This window comes from Thalassophryne amazonica, chromosome 1, assembly GCF_902500255.1.
Source record: "Thalassophryne amazonica chromosome 1, fThaAma1.1, whole genome shotgun sequence".
Lineage (NCBI taxonomy): Eukaryota > Metazoa > Chordata > Actinopteri > Batrachoidiformes > Batrachoididae > Thalassophryne > Thalassophryne amazonica.
Genome location: NC_047103.1, coordinates 45,144,897 through 45,165,603, shown reverse-complemented (window position 1 = coordinate 45,165,603; position 20,707 = coordinate 45,144,897). Strand labels below are relative to the sequence as shown.

Genomic DNA, 20,707 nt, shown 5'->3' with positions numbered 1-20,707 from the left:
GTGTGTGTGTGTATATATATATATATATATATATATATATATATATATATATATATATATATATACGAGGTCTATTAGAAAAGTATCCAACCTTATTATTTTTTAAAAAACCATATGGATTTGAATTACGTGTGATTACATCAGCCAAGCTTGAATCCTTGTGGGCATGCAAGAGTTTTTTCACGCCTGTCGGTGACGTCATTCGCCTGTGAGCACGCCTTGTGGGAGGAGTGGTCCAGCCCCCTTGTCGGAATTCCTTTGTCTGAGAAGTTGCTGAGAGACTGGCGCTGTGCTTCATCAAAATGTTTTTCAAAACTGTGAGGCACATCCAAGTGGACACCATTTGACAAATTAAGCTGGTTTTCGGTGAAAATTTTAACGGCTGATGAGAAATTTTGGATTGTTTCTAGTGCTGTAAGGACTTCCCACAGAGCGGGACGTCGCGCAGCGCTCCGAGGCAACATCGTCATCCTGTTTCAAGCTGAGAACTTCCAAATTTAAACCTCTGTTGACCCAGGACGTTGTGAGAGAACAGAGAACTTTCAGAAGATGTCGGAATCAGCAGTTTATCCGGACATTCCACTGTTAAAGGAGATTTTTTTAATGAAAGACGTGCGGACGGATTGGCGCGTCGGCTCGCAGCCGGCGCAGCGTGCCCGCCACAGGACAAACACCTCCGTTGGAAGCCTTAAGGACAAGTTGGAACATGCCCTGCTGTTAAACAATTTCTCAGATACTCACTCAACTGAAAGCCACCAAAAGCTGCCTGGATTTTACAAATGGTTATCAACACCCCTCAGGTGGCACTGCATTAAAAACCAACATCATTGTGTAAAGGATCTTGCCGCGTGGGCTCCGGAACACTTCAGAAAATCATTGTCAGTTAACACAGTTCGTCACTACATCTACAAGTGCAAGTTAAAACTCTATCATGCAAAGTGAAAGCCATACATCAACAACATCCAGAAACTCCACCGCCTTCTCTGGGCCCAAGCTCATTTGAAATGGACAGACGCAAAGTGGAAAAGTGTACTGTGGTTTGATGAGTCCACATTTCAAATTGTTGTTGGAAATCATGGCCGTCGTGTCCTCTGGACAAAAGAGGAAAAAGACCATCTGGATCCATCAATGGGCAACTTACACATCTGTGATGGCACCATCAATGCTGAAAGATACATCCAGGTTTTGGAGCAACACATGCTGCCATCCAAGCAACGTCTTTTTCAGGGACGTCCCTGCTTGTTTCAGCAAGACAATGCCAAGCCACATTCTGCACGTGTTCCAACAGCGTGGCTTCGTAGTAAAAGAGTGCGGGTACTAGACTGGCCTGCCTGCAGTCCAGACCTGTCGCCCATTGAAAATGTGTGGCGCATTATGAAGCGCAAAATATGACAACGGAGACCCCGGACTGTCGAACAGCTGAAGTTGTGCATCAAGCAAGAATGGGAAAGAATTCCACCTACAAAGCTTCAGCAATTAGTGTCCTCAGTTCCCAAATGCGTATTGAGTGTTGTCGGAAGGAACGGTGATGTAACACAGTGGTAAACATACCACTGTCCCAGCTTTTTTGAAACGTGTTGCAGGCATTCATTTAAAAATGAGCAAATATTTGCCCAAAACCAGTACTTTATCAGTTTGAACATTAAATATCTTGTCTTTGTGGTGTATTCAATTGAATATAGGTTAAAGAGGATTTGCAAATCATTGTATTCTGTTTTTATTTACAATTTACTCAGCGTCCCAGCTTCATTGGAATTGGGGTTGTACATGTTCTTTTTTTTTTTCCAAATGTTGCATTTTTACAGGTGGTCTTCTTTCCTACAACTGCTGAGAGGAGGCATCAGGTTTTCACTATTGTATGTGATAACTGCCAGGTGAAAGACATTTCCATTGAAGGTAAACTGTTTCATGATACAAACCCTAGGTTTTTCTTCATGATATAAGATGTGGTCGAAGCTAAGCTTTAAACATGTACATGCATGCATAACAGTTATTTCAGTACCTTTTTGCACTGCAAATTACAGTGCAAAATCATAATTTGTATTGTACACAAATTAATACATAAGGTACATGTTGGAGTTGCTGGAGGAGCTAAATGTTGCTTATGTGTTGATTGAAGAATTTAGAAAATATATTTTCATCCAGAATATTAGGATATTTTGGATATCCTACAATTTAAAAAAAAAAAAAACTTAAAAAAAATTAACTAATGTTCAAGTTTGATCTAAAAGTCAGTGCCACCCCCTGGCTACAGTCTTGATCATATATTGACCCCTCCGTCCTCCTGTTTTTATTTGGTATGCTCCACAGGTGAAGGCCAGCTGATTGCTCTTGAGCTTGTGTCTGTATCTGGGGAGAAGGAGCCTCCTGTGGTGGGGGAGGCACGTGACCTCACTGCAGAACACCTCGTCCGTTTCGGTCCATGTAACCCGCAGTCTGTGCAACAGAAGAAGCTTGTCATTAGAAATAACACGTAAGCCTCTTTCTAACAGCAAAATAGTCATGCTTTTAACACCTTTTTTCAAATGCTTCTCCACAACAAAAAGCCGCATCAGCTGTTGGGAAAATTGGGGAAGTTAAACCTTAAAGAAGACCATAGGTGCGACTCCATGTTCAGACAGGAAAATAACTGTGTGTAGTGGCGTACGTTGCATGACAGTACAGTAACATCAATGCATGAATTACCTATTTCATGGACCCATAATTGCTTGTGCATGTGGCATAATTCTGATCTCAGCCTGCATGTGTTTGAAATCTATGCTGTGTGCAGTAATCAGATTAGAAAATCCAAGTTAAGTGTAGTTAAGTTGGACTTAATTAAAGTCATAGAGTTCTTTCATAAAGTTTGTTCTCATAAAAAAATCTAGCAATTTTTTTTTCCATTCTGTTTTTTTTTCCAAGTACTGGTCTTTGGCACTTAAATTTTTATCTTAAAACAAAGATGTTAACGTTAACACCTGTTGACAGTTAATACAGCCACCACAGGGACTGAAGTTATGCCAAATGTGCATTGCATTATGGGTCCCTGAAAGACCGAATGTAGCTACAGTCCACTTACCTTTTAAATGTGCTGTTTTTAGCCACCAGGTGGCATAGTCAGAAAGGAGTTCACACTCACTGTGTCCTCTGAGTCTAATTAGATATTTTCTGTGAGATTCAGGAATGACGTCCTTGTGTCTCTGTTTTTCGTCCTGAAGTCATTTGGAGTTGCCTTTCCGCTGGCAGATTATGAAGCCCAACCTGTACACCCTGCTTCCTGGAGAAATTCCAGACCCCTCTCATATCCAGTTCCACCTCAGCACAGATAACGCTTTCCATGTTAGCCCAACAACAGGCCTTCTGGATCCCTGCCAGGACAACAAGTTCCTGTTCAGCTTCTGTCCTAAACAGGTACAGAGGACTCCAAACAATGCTTTATTTGATAAAAAACAGTTTTGATTATATAAATGATGGGCATCACCAGTCTGGGGGATTGGTGGTGGTGGCCAGAAGGTCATTGGTTCAACTCCCTTATTGGACAGGAAAATGACAGAAGATCCTCCAAGTGTGTATGGCAGAACTCTGACATTGGTGTGTGTGTGTGTGTGTGTGTGTGTGTGTGTGTGTGTGTGTGTGTGTGTGTGTGTGTGTGTGTGTGTGTGTGTGTGTGTGTGTGTGTGAGAGAGAATGGGTACTGTAAATGTGAGGCCTCATTGTAAAGCACTTCATCAATTTACAAGTAATGGCTTACACTCTTGTTAGTATGACCAGCATTATTTCTCATCTGCTGAATTATGAGTTGGCACTGACTGCGTGTGGCTTATTATGGCAAATAGAGTTTTGCCACAAGCACATGGAGCTGTCGCTAATCTTCTGTGACTGGGACTAAAAATTAGCATGTTCAGCTGCTGCAATAGGACTCGGTTAGCTGCACTTGAAATCCTGACCCTCCAAACCTGCTGACAGTTCTGCAAAATTCAGACAGTAAATTACGATTCTTACAATGAGCATATGGCAGAAAATAAAATTAGTTCATTTCATCACAAATTTTGCAGTTGCTCCACTCTGTGGACACCTGATCCTGCAGATCTCAGAGGTTTAGCAGCGTAGGTTCTGACTATTATTTAGCTGGGAGACTGCTAAGGAACAGCTGAGATTTGGCTGCGTGTTTCTCCTAGAAGAACTGGAGTTGTGTCAGGTCAGGAAGGGCATCCGACTTAAAATGTCTGCCAAATGGTCTTGTGGATCTATCAGATCCGCATCTGCAAGGGGAGCAAGGTGAAAGCAAAAAAAATTTTTCATGAACAAGCGTCATTCTCAGGTTTAATCAGTGCAAACTGGAATTTGCAATTTAATTTGGGGAGTCAACCATCAGCTCCCTCATCAAGAAGGCCCAGCAGAGGATGTACAACCCCTGGCAAAAATTATGGAATCACGGGCCTCGGAGGATGTTCATTCAGTTGTTTAATTTTGTAGAAAAAAAGCAGATCACAGACATGACACAAAACTAAAGTCATTTCAAATGGCAACTTCCTGGCTTTAAGAAACACTATAAGAAATCAGGAAAAATAATTGTGGCAGTCAGTAACGGTTACTTTTTTAGACCAAGCAGAGGGAAAAAAATATGGACTCACTCAATTCTGAGGAATAAATTATGGAATCACCCTGTAAATTTTTATCCCCAAAACTAACACCTGCATCAAATCAGATCTGCTCGTTAGTCTGCATCTAAAAAGGAGTGACCACACCTTGGAGAGCTGTTGCACCAAGTGAACTGACATGAATCATGGCTCCAACATGAGAGATGTCAATTGAAACAAAGGAGAGGATTATCAAACTCTTAAAAGAGGGTAAATCATCACGCAATGTTGCAAAAGATGTTGGTTGTTCACAGTCAGCTGTGAATGAATGAATGAATGAATGAATGAATTTATTCAGCACGCACATAAACAAAACAAAATACCAACATAAACTCTTACTAACATACATAAAAAACAAACAAAAGAAAAATACAACAATAACTCAGTTTCTCAAATTAGGTGCAGCCGAAAGGGCATGGGCTGAAGCAAAAGCTTGTAAACGCCCACCCCGTACACCGTACACCCGTTACCATCCACAGTTAAATACACTCAAATAAGATAGAAATCAGAAAATAACATAACTAAACAGAATAGAGCAATTTCATATTTACATTTTACATTTACATTTTATATCTACATTAGAATATAGTTAGGTACTAACAATTCCATCAATGGCATTCCATTATTTTCAATTCATTTAAAGTTTAACACATTTTTACCTTCTAAGCAATTACAAATAGTCTTGCACCCTGATCATTACTGACATAATGTCATACACCAAGTACTGTTCAATGTCTATGCAATCGTCTACACTTCTTACTAACTCTATTAACATTTTTACTCGTTTGTGTACTGTGCTAACATAATTTCTTTATATTTCTTTTTGAACTTATAAATGTTTCCACACAATTTAATGTGGTTATCCAAATGATTCCATAATTTAACTCCACATACCGACACACACCAACTTTTCAGAGTAGTTCTTACATAATTTACTATAAAGTTACCATATCCCCTCAATCCATACTGTCCTTCTCTCTTACAGAACAGTTTCTGTATATTACATGGCAGTTCATTTTTATTGGCTTTAAACATTAGTAATGCAGTATGAAACTTTACCAAATCAGTCATTTTTAATAATTTTGACCTGATAAACAATTCATGTGTGTGGTCTAGATATCCTACTTTATGCAAAATTCTAACTGCGCGTTTTTGTAATATAATGAGTGGATGAAGTGAACTCTTATAGTTGTTACCCCATACTTCTATACAGTAAGTTAAATAAGGCAAAATCAATGTACAATATAACACTCGAAGGGCATCATGCTCCAACAAATATTTAACTTTATTAATAACTGCGAGACTTTTGGAAACTTTACTCTGTATATATCTAATGTGCTTTTTCCAACTTATTTTTTCATCTATTATTACACCAAGAAATTTACATTCTGATACTCTTTCAATTTGAACACCATTTATACATATCTTTATCTCAGAGTTTACTTTGTAATTTCCGAAAAACATTATTTTAGTTTTATCTAGATTTAAAGATAATTTATTTGTGTCCATCCAACTTTTTAGTTTATTCAATTCCTCATTAATAATACGGGTAAGTTCACTATAATTTTCATTTGTATAAAATATGTTTGTGTCATCCGCAAATAAAATCATTCTCATCACTTTGGATATATTAAATATGTCATTTATATATAAATTAAATAACTTTGCTCCCAAAATTGAACCTTGGGGTACTCTGCATAAAATCTCCAAGTTATTTGATGTAAACTCACCCATTTTCACAAACTGCTTTCTCTCCGTTAAGTAACTCTGTATCCATTGCAGTGCAACTCCCCTAACACCATACATTTCTAATTTTTTAATCAAAATTGAATGATTAAGAGTATCAAAAGCTTTCTTTAAGTCTATAAAAATGCCAACTGCATATTTCTTTCTCTCTATAGTATCGGTTATCTCCTCTATGGTTTCAATTACTGCCATTGAAGTGGACCGCTTACTCCTAAAACCATATTGGCATTCATTAAGAATTTCATACTTTCCAATAAATGACTCTAATCTATTATCATATAGCTTTTCCAAAATTTTAGAGAATTGTGGGAGTAAAGAAACTGGTCTATAGTTTGTAAAAATGTGTTTATCTCCACTTTTAAATAGAGGGACAACTTTAGCCATTTTCATTTTGCTTGGAAATTTTCCTGTTATAAAAGATAAATTACAAATATATACAAGTGGTTTGACAATACTTTCTATTACTTTTTTTAACCAGTATCATATTAATATCTTGAAAATCAGTTGAAGATTTACTTTTAAATTTTCTAACAATAGTAATAATTTCAAGTTCATCTACAGGAGAGAGAAAAAATGAATTTCTATTTCTCTTAATAAGTATTGGAGAATCAGGACCTTTACCAGAAATTTTATTGGCCAAATCCGGGCCAATATTAACAAAAAAATCATTAAAATGATTTACAGTTTCACTCATCTCATAGTTATCTTTATCCTTCTCAATAAAATAATCTGGATATATCATTTTTCTCCTTCCATGCTGCATAAGATCTTTTAATATTCCCCAAACCTTTTTTGTATCACATTTATTCCTTTCCAGTTGTTTTCTATAATATAATTTTTTACTAGTTCTTAATAGCTCTGTTAGTTTATTCTTATATAGCTTATATTTTCTTTCAGCTTCCTTAGTTTTCAATTTAATAAATATTTCGTAAAGACTATTTTTCATTCTACAAGCATTCTGTAGACTTTTGGTCATCCAAGGACGTTCCACAAATCTTTTTTTTACAACTATAGCTGTGTCTAAAATCTGGACCAAATACAAACAACATGGGAAGGTTGTTAAAGGCAAACATACTGGTAGACCAAGGAAGACATCAAAGCGTCAAGACAGAAAACTTAAAGCAATATGTCTCAAAAATCGAAAATGCACAACAAAACAAATGAGGAACGAATGGGAGGAAACTGGAGTCAACGTCTGTGACCGAACTGTAAGAAACCGCCTAAAGGAAATGGGATTTACATACAGAAAAGCTAAACGAAAGCCATCATTAACACCTAAACAGAAAAAACAAGGTTACAATGGGCTAAGGAAAAGCAATCGTGGACTGTGGATGACTGGATGAAAGTCATATTCAGTGATGAATCTCGAATCTGCATTGGGCAAGGTGATGATGCTGGAACTTTTGTTTGGTGCCTTTCCAATGAGATTTATAAAGATGACTGCCTGAAGAGAACATGTCAATTTCCACAGTCATTGATGATATGGGGCTGCATGTCAGGTAAAGGCACTGGGGAGATGGCTGTCATTACATCATCAATAAATGCACAAGTTTACGTTGATATTTTGGACACTTTTCTTATCCCATCAATTGAAAGGATGTTTGGGGATGATGAAATCATTTTTCAAGGTGATAATGCATCTTGCCATAGAGCAAAAACTGTGAAAACATTCCTTGCAAAAAGACACATAGAGTCAATGTCATGGCCTGCAAACAGTCCGGATCTTAATCCAATTGAAAATCTTTGGTGGAAGTTGAAGAAAATGGTCCATGACAAGGCTCCAACCTGCAAAGCTGATCTGGCAACAGCAATCAGAGAAAGTTGGAACCAGATTGATGAAGAGTACTGTTTGTCACTCATTAAGTCCATGCCTCAGAGACTGCAAGCTGTTATAAAAGCCAGAGGTGGTGCAACAAAATACTAGTGATGTGATGTGTTGGAGCGTTCTTTTGTTTTTCATAATTTATTCCTCAGAATTGAGTGATTCCATATTTTTTTCCCTCTGCTTGGTCTAAAAAAGTAACCGTTACTGACTGCCACAATTTTTTTTTCCTGATTTCTTATAGTGTTTCTTAAAGCCAGAAAGTTGCCATTTGAAATGACTTTAGTTTTGTGTCATGTCTGTGATCTGCTTTTTTTCTACAAAATTAAAAAACTGAAGGAACATCCTCTGAGGCCAGTGATTGCATAATTTTTGCCAGGGGTTGTACTTCCTCCGGCAGCTGAAGAAGGCCAAGCTGCCTGTCCAGCTGATGGTGCAGTTCTACACGGCCATCATCGAGTCCATCCTCTGCTCCTCCATCACGGTGTGGTACGCCAGGGCCACAGCCAGGGACAGACACAGACTGCAGCGCATTGTGGCCTCTGCTGAGAAGGTGATCGGCTGTAGCCTTCCATCTCTCCACGATCTACACGTCTCCAGGACTCTGGGCCGAGCAGGTCGGATCACAGCTGACCCTTCTCACCCTGCACACGGTCTGTTCAAACCACTCCCCTCGGGCAGGAGGCTACGGTCCATCCGGACCAGAACCTCCAGCCATAAGAACAGTTTCTTCCCCTCTGCCGTTAGACTCATGAACTCCTCATAACTCAGTCACCTTAAGCTTAACTCTGTCACTTTATCATTTTATCACGGGTCACTTTAGACAGTGTACTTTGGTTTTTAATTGCACTCCTCCCACTGCACTGTTTTTTCTGTTTCTCTGTTTTTCTGTTGCACACAGCCTTTCATATTTCATATTTCTTTTTTTTATCTTAGATTTTATCTTATTTTGACACATATGTTATATTTTATCTTAGCATTTTATCTCTTCTTAATGTTGCACCATTGTACCGAAGCAAATTCCTAGTCTGTGAATCCTGTTCACTGGCAATGGCAATAAACTTCTTCTGATTCTGATTCTCTGATTCTAATTTAAATACTGTGTAATGACAGGTCCTATACCTGAAGCCCCTCGGCCCAGTGCTTACCTGTGGCATGAAGTCCATAAGAGTTTACGACTCCACCTTGATAGTAATTTTGCATGTGGGTGGCATGGTGGCTTAGTGGTTTAGCACTGGTGCCTCACTGCAAGAACGTTCTGGGATCACTCTCCCCTAGTCCTGTCTGTGTGGAGTTAGTTGTGTGAGTTCCCTCCAGGGGTTCCCTCCTACTTCCAGAGACATGCATGATAGGTGAATTGGTCACTCTAAACTGAATGTAGGCGTGTGTGTGAATGTGTTTGTCTGTATGTGGTACTGTGATAGAGTAGGATCCTGTCTAAGGTGTACCCCGTCTCTCTCACCTGCTTGGATAGGCTCTAACTCTGCTGTTACCCTTAATTGGAATATCCATGATGTTTGTGTTTTCTTAAGTTGAAGCACTATCACAGTGTCTGCCACTTAGTCGTGAGGGATGTCCCGCAGTTGGCACCAGAGCCCAGTGACAAAAGGTAGACTGTGCATGGTGTTGGGAGAGTTTATTTGCATCTATACGCAAAATACAATGACACATAATGTATATTTAAAACACATTAACACTATAGCTTTCATCGATCAAAGTGAGAAATTGTGCTTTGCCTGGGACTTCTAGTGTTCAACCTCTGCATACCCGCTCCCAGCTGAGTGATGTCATTGTCATGGAGATAGAGGTCAAGGGGTCAACAGAACCTTACCAAGTGCTGTTGGACCCCTATGCCATTGTAATTCCTGGAGAGTGCTTCTTGAATACGACCGTCTGCAAGAAATTCAGAGTAATTCAAGTCTTTTTTTTTTTCCCCTGTCGTGATTTTAACCATTACTGACATATGTTACATTTTTGTTTACATTCATATGTTTGTATTCTAAGATGTGGAACCACAGCAAATCCACTATCTTCTTTCAATGGGAGAAGATAACAAACACCAGCTACAGCATGGAAGTAGTGCCCTCTAATGGTGAAGTAGGTGAGTCACACACAGTACACTATAATAAAATACAGAAAATTCTCCATTTAAATTAATTCCTCATGCAGTCAGGCCTGTCAGAAATGATGTAAACTTGATTTGAAACAAGTGATTTGATTTTATTAAAGTAAATCAAATAATTTCTTGGTTGTTTTTTTTTTTTTTACACAGTGCAGAATAAGTGTTTGGAGTTTGACTTGGTTGTGACTGCAGAGAAAGCACAGGCTGTTGTGACCAGTCTGGTTTGCCACATAGAACATCACCATGAGCCTGTCACTTTGTCTGTGGAAGTCTGTTTCACAGTAAGGACAAACCTCAGCACCATTACAGCGTTCCTGACAGCAGCGGTCGACATTCTGCATGAAATGTTTGATGTTCTTATGTGATTTGAGCACATTTTCTGTCTGCGCTCATTATGTTCATCATTTGATGTTGTCTAGGGCCTTAAAGTGATGCTGAGTGTTCCCAATATTGACTTTGGACTGTTGAGTCTTGGAGAGCACACCAACACAACACTGCTACTTACTAATCCCAGCCACCAGGAGGCCACTTGGACATTGGAGGAGCGCCACGATAGCCAGCGAGATCACCAACTCACGCAGGTACAGTTGATTACTGACCTTCCAGTTAATGGACAAGTCACTCCCCCACTGAGTTCTGTTGGATTTTATTTCAATCATTCCCTTTCATATTCTGAGTAATCTCTGTGTTTAGGTGACAGCGGAGCCCTGCAAAGGCGTGTTGCCTTCTATGTCTTCTTGCAGTGTAGATGTGCACTTCCAGCCACGCTTCTGCCAGCAGTTTGAAACTGTGTTGGACTTGAAAGTGCAGAACGGCAGTGGATGGTAAGGATAAATGTGTGGGAAAAACGCCCTTACTTCTTTTAAAGATTGTCCTTAAATTATCAAATCTTATTTTATTGAATGTTGATTTGAAATGTTATCCATAAAATATTAAGTATGAATGTCATCCAGTATTATTAATAATTGTTATTGTTGCATTCTTATTAATGCAGTAAGCCTGCAATGTGGTTGGCAGCATGGTATCTCAAAAAGTTTTTTTTAGTAAACTTTATTGCAATTTTGTGAAACAGTGGGTCTTAGGTCGGGGTTGAGGTTCTTGTTGTTTTTATTATTATTAATATTATATTTCAGTTTTATTAGCATTGCGAGATAATGGTTTCTATCTAAAATATTAAGTCAGCTTCTCAAAAAATAGTCCATGAAGCTTGAAGTAGAGGTAGTTACACTTGAGTGTGAATACAGACACCAATGCAAAACAAGGTATTTTTGATTTTATTGTCATTTTGGTTTTTGTTAACATTGTAAAATATGGCATATTTCAAAATGAACTAATTAAATAAGGTAAGTGATTAAGTAATTTCTCAAAAACAATTAGGATAGGTAGAATAGTATCTGTAAAATTTGTGCAGTTTAGTGTAAATCTATTTAACAGTGGAGCCGGTAGCTCAGTGGATGAGTTATTGGGCTACTAAAATCATGACTTCGATTCGCAGTTACGCTACCTGTCTGTGTCCTTAGACAAGACATATCATCTGCATTTTCCCATTCCACCCAGCAGTGGGACAGCTAGGACAGGGTGTCAGTATTGGCTGGGGAAGTAACCTGCACCAGACTGCAATCCTGTCCAGGGAGAATCGCTAGAGACTCATCTGTTTCGTACCACAGAATTCAGGCATAAACATCAGCACCAACAGGCCTCAGGGCCGAGGGTGTACGTAGGACTTATTCATTTAACAGTGCGGATGCAGAAAATAAAAGACTATTGTCTTTGTACTTCTACACTTGGGATCTGACCACTCGGCATACACATGGGGCCGTGACAGATTACTTGTGTGTTGATCCTTGCAGTCAGCTGTTGTTGCGAGCACATGTCGAGACTCCTCGCGTTCGACTGCTGAGCTGCGAACTGCATCTGTCTGATGTCTACATTGGTGTTCCTGTCAAGAGCCAAGTTACACTGATCAGCGAGACCATGCTACCTTCCTGTTTCACCTGGAAGGTTCTCTGCACTAATTCTAGCATTTTGTCACAATTTCAGATCTTTATTACAATTAATGAATTTGAGATGAAAATATTAAGAGTTCTTTGGATGTTTGTGCTTCATGTCTGTGGCAATCTTTGTTGATGGGCCTGTTTTTATGATGCTCAGTGTTGTCAAAAGCTTATTTAACATGGTCAATTTTTTTTTTTCTTCATCAGTGTCCATAGGTTAAAGGTCATAGAAAAATGTTACCACTTTGTTAAATACTCTTTTTATATATAAGTATTATAGTATCATTTGTTGAGATGAGCTGGGTGATCTCCCCATCAGGACCAGCTCCAGGGTAAACATGCTGCTCTGTGTACAGCCCGTTTTGAACCCTCATCTGGCACTCTGGCTCCTTGTGCTAACATGGACATCGCCATTCATTTTACTTCTCATGCAGATGTAAGTAACATTAACACATGGGACAGTCACGTGATTGGACACATAGGATAACATTGATGTTTGGTTTACTGTGACAGACTGTTGTGATGTTCACCACTACTCGAAAAATTTAACAGTTCTCTGTCCTGTCTGTGTCTCTGACCAGCTGGAGCTGACTGAGGTTTTGGCTGTCTGTGAGATCCAGATGATGAGCTCTCCACTTGTTCTTCACTTCTTGGTTTCAAAACCCAAGAAAATGAGCGTGTCTTATTCACTATCTAGCAACCGGTAATAACCTTGACCTAAAAGTTGTTACCCAGTAGCCTCATGAGCTCCAGTTTGAGACATCAGAATGTTGCCACTTCTGATGTCTCTGTTGTTCTTGTCTCCAGCTGTACTCCAGTTGATCAGGCATCTTCAGCACTGCTACTTCACTTTGGAGATGTCATTTTGAAGAAAGCAGTTACTAAGCAGCTGATCATAACCAATGAAACGGCTGTCCCTACACCATTCAGTGTAGCGGCAGAGTATTTTACCTGCCATGAGTGTTCCACAGCAACTACAAAAACCCAGTCCCAGACACGGTAATACTGCTGCTTCCCTCATGTCAGTAATGGATTCAAAAATTCACACTCTAAGTGTATGTCTGAATCGCAGATTCACATATATCAGAAGGGCGCTTCACTCTGCACAAGCTAGGAAGGTGGAAGAAAAAGCACATGAGGGTATTTCCTACTGTTTTGTCAGTTTGTTAAATGAAACTATGCTGAGAACAGACAGTCCTTCACATGCTGTGTTGTGTGTCTGCTGTCAGATTTTGTGAGCAGGCTGCTGGCTCATGGAAAAGGTGCAGCATTCCTCATCCTGCCAGAGTGTGGGATACTGGGACCATTTCACACCCAGACTGTGGACGTCACTGCCTACACGGAGATGTGGGGGGAATACAGAGATTATCTCGTGTGCAAAGTACATATTGTTTTATGTAGCAATGAGTGCGCCTAACCTAAAAGTTAGCTTCAATAACCACTAACTTGCCAATTGAAAAGTTAATTGTGAAGCCTCTAAACTGATAAACAACAAAAACATTTACCTTAAGCTGCCGCTAACTGCTAATTTTTATGATATGAATTTAGCTTTGGCTTGGTTTTTAGGGGTTCAAGCCTGACGATGGATAGGGACAGTGGTTGCAAAGCACAGCTGTTCCCAATGCCAGCGGGGCTGGGAAACCTATTGTTTTTGTTCCGTTTTCTATTAGGGGTCCAAGCCTGGCACGGCTGGGAACCCTGTGGTTTTTGTTAGGATTATTTATTTTTCCCCCACTTATTACAATACTGCAGCCTAGACCATAGAAGCTGTGGAAGTGACATTTTCACCTCTGGATCGGCCGGTTAAGCCTTATTCAGAAGAAGCACCTTTAAGGGACTAAAAGGTGCCTCTGTTCTTTATGTACCATAAAGAGATAATTTATTTTTCAAGATGGCTGCCAAAATGAACCTACTGAACAGACTTTCCTAATAGGAAGGCTTACATTTGCTCAGTTATACTCACAATTACACATACAATGATATATACTCGTCATAATGTGTATGGTTTCCATTATGATGATGTTTTTGCTCTACTGGACACTTGAGAATTCAAGATGACAGCCATTTCTTTCAAGATGGCTGCCAAAAAAACATGAAAAATTAAAGACAAATGGCAGAAACACACAAAAGACAAACACTTGTGGCTGAACTGGTCCTGTCATACAGCGCTGTGATGAAACGCTCCAGTATGTGGCTGACTGCTGAAACAAAGATACTACCTCTCCCACCACTGCAAGCACCAGCAAAAGCAGGTAGGCAACCATATCATGAATATGGAACTACCTACGTGTGGCCACATTGAAAATTATATGACTCAGTGCCAACAGCTATGATATAGGTCACTTCTAGTGTATTTAAAGTGCCAAAGCAGAAATCAGCATGCTTCAGACTAATGGCCAGCATTACATTTTTACAGGTCCCAATGGACACCATCTTGAAAAAATGACTGCCTTCTTGGATTTTCAAGTGGCAAATTGGACAAAATTAAAAGCTATCCAAATCTCTACCACTGTGCTAAATTTGGTGCTTGTATCACCATTTGCATGATTTTGGGGTATACTTGCTGTTATCCGCTCCACTAACAAGCTAGCAAAATGTACATAATTAAATGAAAAAAAAAAAAAAAAGAATGAAATTAAACAGTAATTCCCATTCACCATATAGTTTGTTCACAGTACAGAAAGAATATAACAAAAAATATTAAGAATTAAAAATGCAAATGGGCAATAATTTTAATTGTCTAATGTAATTAATACTCTTATTAATGCTCTGGTTCACCTCCTGCTCCATCTCTTTGAGGTGATGCTTGTTGCCTTTATGCTATGTGTTACGTTTGCTTATTGGATTGATGCTTGTTGCCTTTATGCTATGTGTTACGTTTGCTTATTGGATAAGTGTATAAGCTTCAATGGGAACAAACCTATGATTTAAGGGTTTACAAATGTTTCTGACCATTCAGCTTTATAAAAAAAAGTTAGCTAATTTAAAGTTAGCTGAAGTAAATCTAGTGGAAGATAATTGCTCCACAAATGGTTTTCAGTGTTAGCTGAAAAGCTAATTTACTAACAAAAAAGTTAGCTTTGCTAAATAGCTGTTAGCAGATTGGCTGAAATGTGCTCATCACTGGTGTTAATACGTAGATGTAGCAACTACTTCTGAGTGAAACCACTTTGGACAAATTGAAAGAGGAGTCTTCTCAAAAGAGACTTTATTTTTCATTGTAATGAGAAATATTTTCAAACATTTCCTGGCACAGGTTGGCGACCTTGAACCCAGGCTCATTCCCATGCAGATGACCGTGACAGGCTGTCCGCTTTACTTCCAGATGACAGGACCATGTCCAAAGGAACAACACCGGGGACCAACCATACAGTCAGATCATTTTTTTAATGAATGAAAACTGTTTATTTCGAACATTTGATACAACAACAATTACAAGCTAGATCAGTAAAGACAACAACAAAAAAGTTCCTACTGTGTACCCAACATGTCCGAAAAGGGGTAGGGTGAAGCATCAGCTTATTTATCCCTACCCCTTCTTCCCCACAACCAGTAATACCCTTTGCCACATATACACATAAATTCCTACACACCTAAACCGATATCAATATATATATATATATACATATATATACACACACATACATATACACATCAACATACACATATATACACATATACATATATACACATATATATACACAAACATAAATATACACCTACACATACCTACTTACATACAAAATACTATATATTTACAAGCCGAAGCAAACAACAAAAACACCCTAACCCTCATTACCCTTCCTCCTCCCTATACCCAGAAAAAAACCATATTTTTGTACCGCTGTTTGAACTGGTTCATGCTTGGACATTGCTTGAGCCCCACTCCCAATCTGTTCCACATCCTCACCCCACAGACAGAAATACAGAAACCTTTTAATGTTGTTCGTGCCCACTGATGCTTTAAATTAAATTTCCCCCTCAGACTGTAATCCCCTGATCTGTTAAAAAACATATTTTTAATATTTGCTGGAAGTAAATTGTTTATTGCTTTATACACAATTTGTACTGTTTGAAAATGAACCAAGTCTGTGAATTTTAAGAATTTGGATTGTAAAAATAGTGGATTTGTATGATCTCTATAGCCAGTATTATGAATAATTCTTATAGCTCTTTTCTGCATTACTGATAGTGATTGTGTTGTACCTTTATAAGTATTACCCCATACCTCTGCACAGTACTGTAAATATGGTAAAACCAGTGAGCAGTAAAGAATGCGGAGTGAGTTGTGGTCCAGAATATGTTTCGCTTTGTTTAGAACTGAAATGCTTCTTGACAGTTTACTTTGTATATGTTTTATATGAGTCTTCCAGTTTATCTTATCATCTATTATCACCCCCAGAAACTTATTTTCATGTACCCTTTCAATATCTACCCCCTCGACTTGTAACTGAACCTGTATATCTGTATTACAATAGCCAAATAACATGTATTTTGTTTTACTTAAGTTTAATGATAATTTATTTCTGTCAAACCATATTTTCAATTTTCCCATTTCTATACTGATCCTCCTCAGTAACTCCTGCAAATCCCCCCCTGAACAAAAAATGCTTGTGTCATCTGCAAATAATACTAATTTTAATATTTTGGAAACATTGACAATATCATTTATATAATTAGAAACAGTTTTGGACCCAATACTGACCCCTGTGGGACGCCACAAGCATTGTCCAAGCATGATGATGTATATTCCCCCAACTTCACAAACTGTTTTCTGTTACTTAAGTAGCTTCTCACCCAGTGCAACACCAACCCCCTAATCCCATACTGTTCAAGTTTATTGATTAATATGTCATGATTAATTGTATCAAAAGCCTTTTTAAGATCTATAAATATTCCAACTGAATGTAATTTGTGGTCTATGGCGTTTGTAATCTCCTCAACTGATTCTATTAATGCAAGTGATGTTGAACTATGTGCTCTGAATCCATATTGACTATCAGTAAGTAATTTATGTTTATTTATGAATTTGTCTAATCTATTATTGAATAACTTTTCTAATAATTTGGAAAATTGTGGAAGCAAAGAAACAGGTCTATAATTTGTGAAGTGGTGTCTATCCCCAGTCTTATACAGCGGCACAACCTTAGCTATTTTCATTTGATTGGGAAATTTACCGGTTTGAAATGATAAGTTACAGATGTATGTTAATGGTTCTACAATCCATTCAATGACCTGTTTTACCACCACCATATCAATTTCATTTAAATCGGTAGATGTTTTATATTTACAATTATTCACAATGTCTATAATTTCATTTCCATCCACTGCTGTGAGGAACATTGAACAGGGATTTCTTTCTATGAGATTATTATCCAAATCCTCAGGTTGGGAATCGGGAATTTTTTCTGCCAAGCTTGGTCCAATATTTACAAAAAAATTATTAAAACCGTTGACTACCTCATCCTTATTTTCCTTCTTGACATTATTATCAATGAAATACTGAGGGTAACTCTGTTTTTTATTACCATTTTTGATAATGCTATTTAATATATCCCATATTCCTTTAATATTGTTTTTGTTATTATATAATATGTTACTATAATATTCCTTCCTACATACCCGTATAATATTAGTTAATCTATTTTTGTATTTCTTATATCTATTTTCTGCCTCTTTAGTCTTTAGTTTTATGAATTCTCTATACAGTGTATTTTTCTTATTACATGCATTTCGTAACCCTTTCGTCATCCATGGTCGAGCTTGGATTTTTTGTTTTCTGTAGTCTTGTTTAATTGGACAATTTTTATCATATAATGATGTAAATATTTGTAAAAAAGTTTCATATGCACTATCAACATCACTTTCACTGTATACCTTTTCCCAGTTTTGCTCCTGTAAATCCTTCTTTAGTGTGTTCATGTTTTCCTCTGTCCGCACTCGCCTGTATTTTATTTTCTCCTCTGGCTGATTCCGCCGATGGTTTCTATTATAAACGATGAAAACTGGTAGATGATCACTAATGTCATTGATTAATAATCCACTCACAGTGTTATTCTCAATATCATTGCTGAATATATTATCAATTAAGGTGGCACTATGGGATGTAATTCTGCTTGGCCTGGTGATTTTTGGATATAAACTCATACTGTACATTATACTGATAAATTCATCTGTTATTTTATGCTTATTTGGATTGAGCAGATCAATATTTAAGTCACCACAAATGAACACAGTTTTTTGATTAGTTTTGAGAACATTTTTCCCATACAGTCAGTGAATGTTTCAATACTAGATCCTGGTGCTCTATATATACAGCTGACCAATACATTTTTGCTTTTTTCTTCACATATTTCAATAGTTATACATTCTAATAAGTTATCAATCACAGTTGTCATATTGTCTACTATTTTATAATCCATGTTCTTATCCACATACACAGCCACTCCTCCTCCACTCTTATTCTTTCTGTTTACACAATTAAATTCATATCCATCCAGTTCAAAATCCATTCCTTTATCTTCATTGATCCATGTTTCTGATATAGCAATTATGTTAAATATTTTTTTAAACTGACTTAAATATTCTTTAATGTTGTTAAAGTTTGCATATAGACTTCTGCTGTTGAAATGGATTATTGATAATTTGTTATCCGTTTTAATGATCCGATTAAACTGTTCATCTGTATAATAGCAACAACTGTCATTGATATTTGAGAAGAAATTATTGTCCGGGTCTATATCGTGCTCCAAGTCCAGTACATTGTGGTCTGTGTATTTAAATGTTATCATTTTTTTATATAAAATAGTGATGCCATCATTAAGAGGAGCACAGATTTAAGCAGTGTTATTAGTTTAACTTTGATGTATAAACCATTAGGTTTGGTACTCATGTATCCGGAGGTGACACAGTGTCTCGTTCTCTTTGCATCAACAATCCCACCACTTTTGGTAAATATCACACAACATAAAAATGTTTGAGTTCAGATTTTCTCATTTGTCATTCAAATGTTTGCCTGCTGCCAGATATCCGTGTGGACTGGGAGATTTCTAACATCAACGAGAACGATCGCAAGCTCGTGGATGTTGCCGTGGCCTGTGAAGATGCCTTCCCAGTTAAGGATGTTGACGGCAGCGGAGGTTTCAGCCAAACCTTAAGGAATACTGATGGGAGCAGTCACACATCCAGAGACAGTAGTGAGCCCTTTAGCCCTGAGGGAGCAAATGCTTCACTGCAGAGCACCACTGTGAGTGCACCGTTTAAAGCACAGGACAGATATATCAGCTTCACTGATGGCTCATTTTGTTGTGATGTGTCCTTTGGGAAATTATCACATCTGCAATATGAGCAGGCGGCCTTTCAAAGCAGCTAAAACAAAAATCTGTATTCGATTCTTGTCTTGATTTTAAACTTATTTTTTTTTCTTATTGATTTTAGGATGGGGAGCAGGAATGTATAGCTCAGGATGACGGTGTAGAAGAGGAAAACAGTCTTTATCCTCGCTATGCAAAGAAAAATCTCTCCTCTGTCCACATTAGACCACATTTGGGTAACTTCTCAGATTACCCATATTGTGTCACACCAGAGCAAATAGTATGTTATAGTACTATTTTTTTTGTTGGGGGGGGGGATTCTTACCTAATATTAAACGCATGCTGTTTCCCACAGATTAAGGTGTCTAAATGTCAGTGTATTTCCCACATCTCAAGGTAATTCCAGCAAAGAGCAGCAGGACCATCCATGCATCGTTCACTCCTTTAACTATTTCTGGGTCATCTCATGAGAGCAGATGTGTGGGATTGGCTCTGGGTTTCATGAGTCTAGATTCCAAGGTAACATTTCTAGAACACTTTCATAATTGTTTGTTGTGTCCATTGAATGTGGTACATTACAAGGTTTTTGGTATCTGCAGAATGCTTAAGCTTCTTAATTAACTGCTTCATTGAAGTCACCCTCCTACCTTTGCTCCACTGCTAACCCGCCAATGCGTTTCAAAGGATATGGTCTGAGTTGTTGATTTTTGGGTAGCAGTGGTAGTGTCTAAGATATATATGGCCACTTTTTCTAAGAGAGACGGTAGGTCTCCTTATATTTGCATCTTCAGCCTGCAGGCTGTGTGATAGTGGCAGCCTTCATAAATAGTTGTGTGTATGCTGCATCCAGTGTTTTGATGGTGGTACTGGTTAGGGGTTGAGTGATTATTGGCCTGGCAGATTATTGCTGTCGATATTCAGCATTTTTGCAGATATTGGTATCGGGCATTTACAACCCCAATTTCAATGAAGTTGGGACATTGTGTAAAACAAATAAAACAGAATACAGTGATTTGCAAATCCTCTTCAACCTATATTCAATTGAATACACCACAAAGACAAGATATTTAATGTTCAAACTGATAAACTTT

General features: G+C 38.1%; 1 protein-coding gene across 1 annotated transcript in view; it reads left to right on the top strand.

Annotated features, from left to right (window-relative positions):
- dlec1 (DLEC1 cilia and flagella associated protein) overlaps positions 1–20,707 on the top strand; it is a 79,008-nt gene that overhangs the window by 31,180 nt on the left and 27,121 nt on the right. The window contains exons 12-31 of the mRNA XM_034168929.1: positions 1,806–1,896; positions 2,311–2,473; positions 3,198–3,390; positions 9,720–9,796; positions 9,937–10,096; positions 10,192–10,288; positions 10,460–10,590; positions 10,729–10,890; positions 11,003–11,133; positions 12,160–12,310; positions 12,623–12,739; positions 12,885–13,006; positions 13,111–13,302; positions 13,376–13,443; positions 13,533–13,684; positions 15,560–15,675; positions 19,183–19,253; positions 19,329–19,549; positions 19,741–19,896; positions 20,013–20,135. Of these exons, the coding sequence (XP_034024820.1) occupies positions 1,806–1,896; positions 2,311–2,473; positions 3,198–3,390; positions 9,720–9,796; positions 9,937–10,096; positions 10,192–10,288; positions 10,460–10,590; positions 10,729–10,890; positions 11,003–11,133; positions 12,160–12,310; positions 12,623–12,739; positions 12,885–13,006; positions 13,111–13,302; positions 13,376–13,443; positions 13,533–13,684; positions 15,560–15,675; positions 19,183–19,253; positions 19,329–19,549; positions 19,741–19,896; positions 20,013–20,135 (2,694 nt within the window). The remainder of the gene's footprint in view (positions 1–1,805; positions 1,897–2,310; positions 2,474–3,197; positions 3,391–9,719; positions 9,797–9,936; positions 10,097–10,191; positions 10,289–10,459; positions 10,591–10,728; positions 10,891–11,002; positions 11,134–12,159; positions 12,311–12,622; positions 12,740–12,884; positions 13,007–13,110; positions 13,303–13,375; positions 13,444–13,532; positions 13,685–15,559; positions 15,676–19,182; positions 19,254–19,328; positions 19,550–19,740; positions 19,897–20,012; positions 20,136–20,707) is intronic.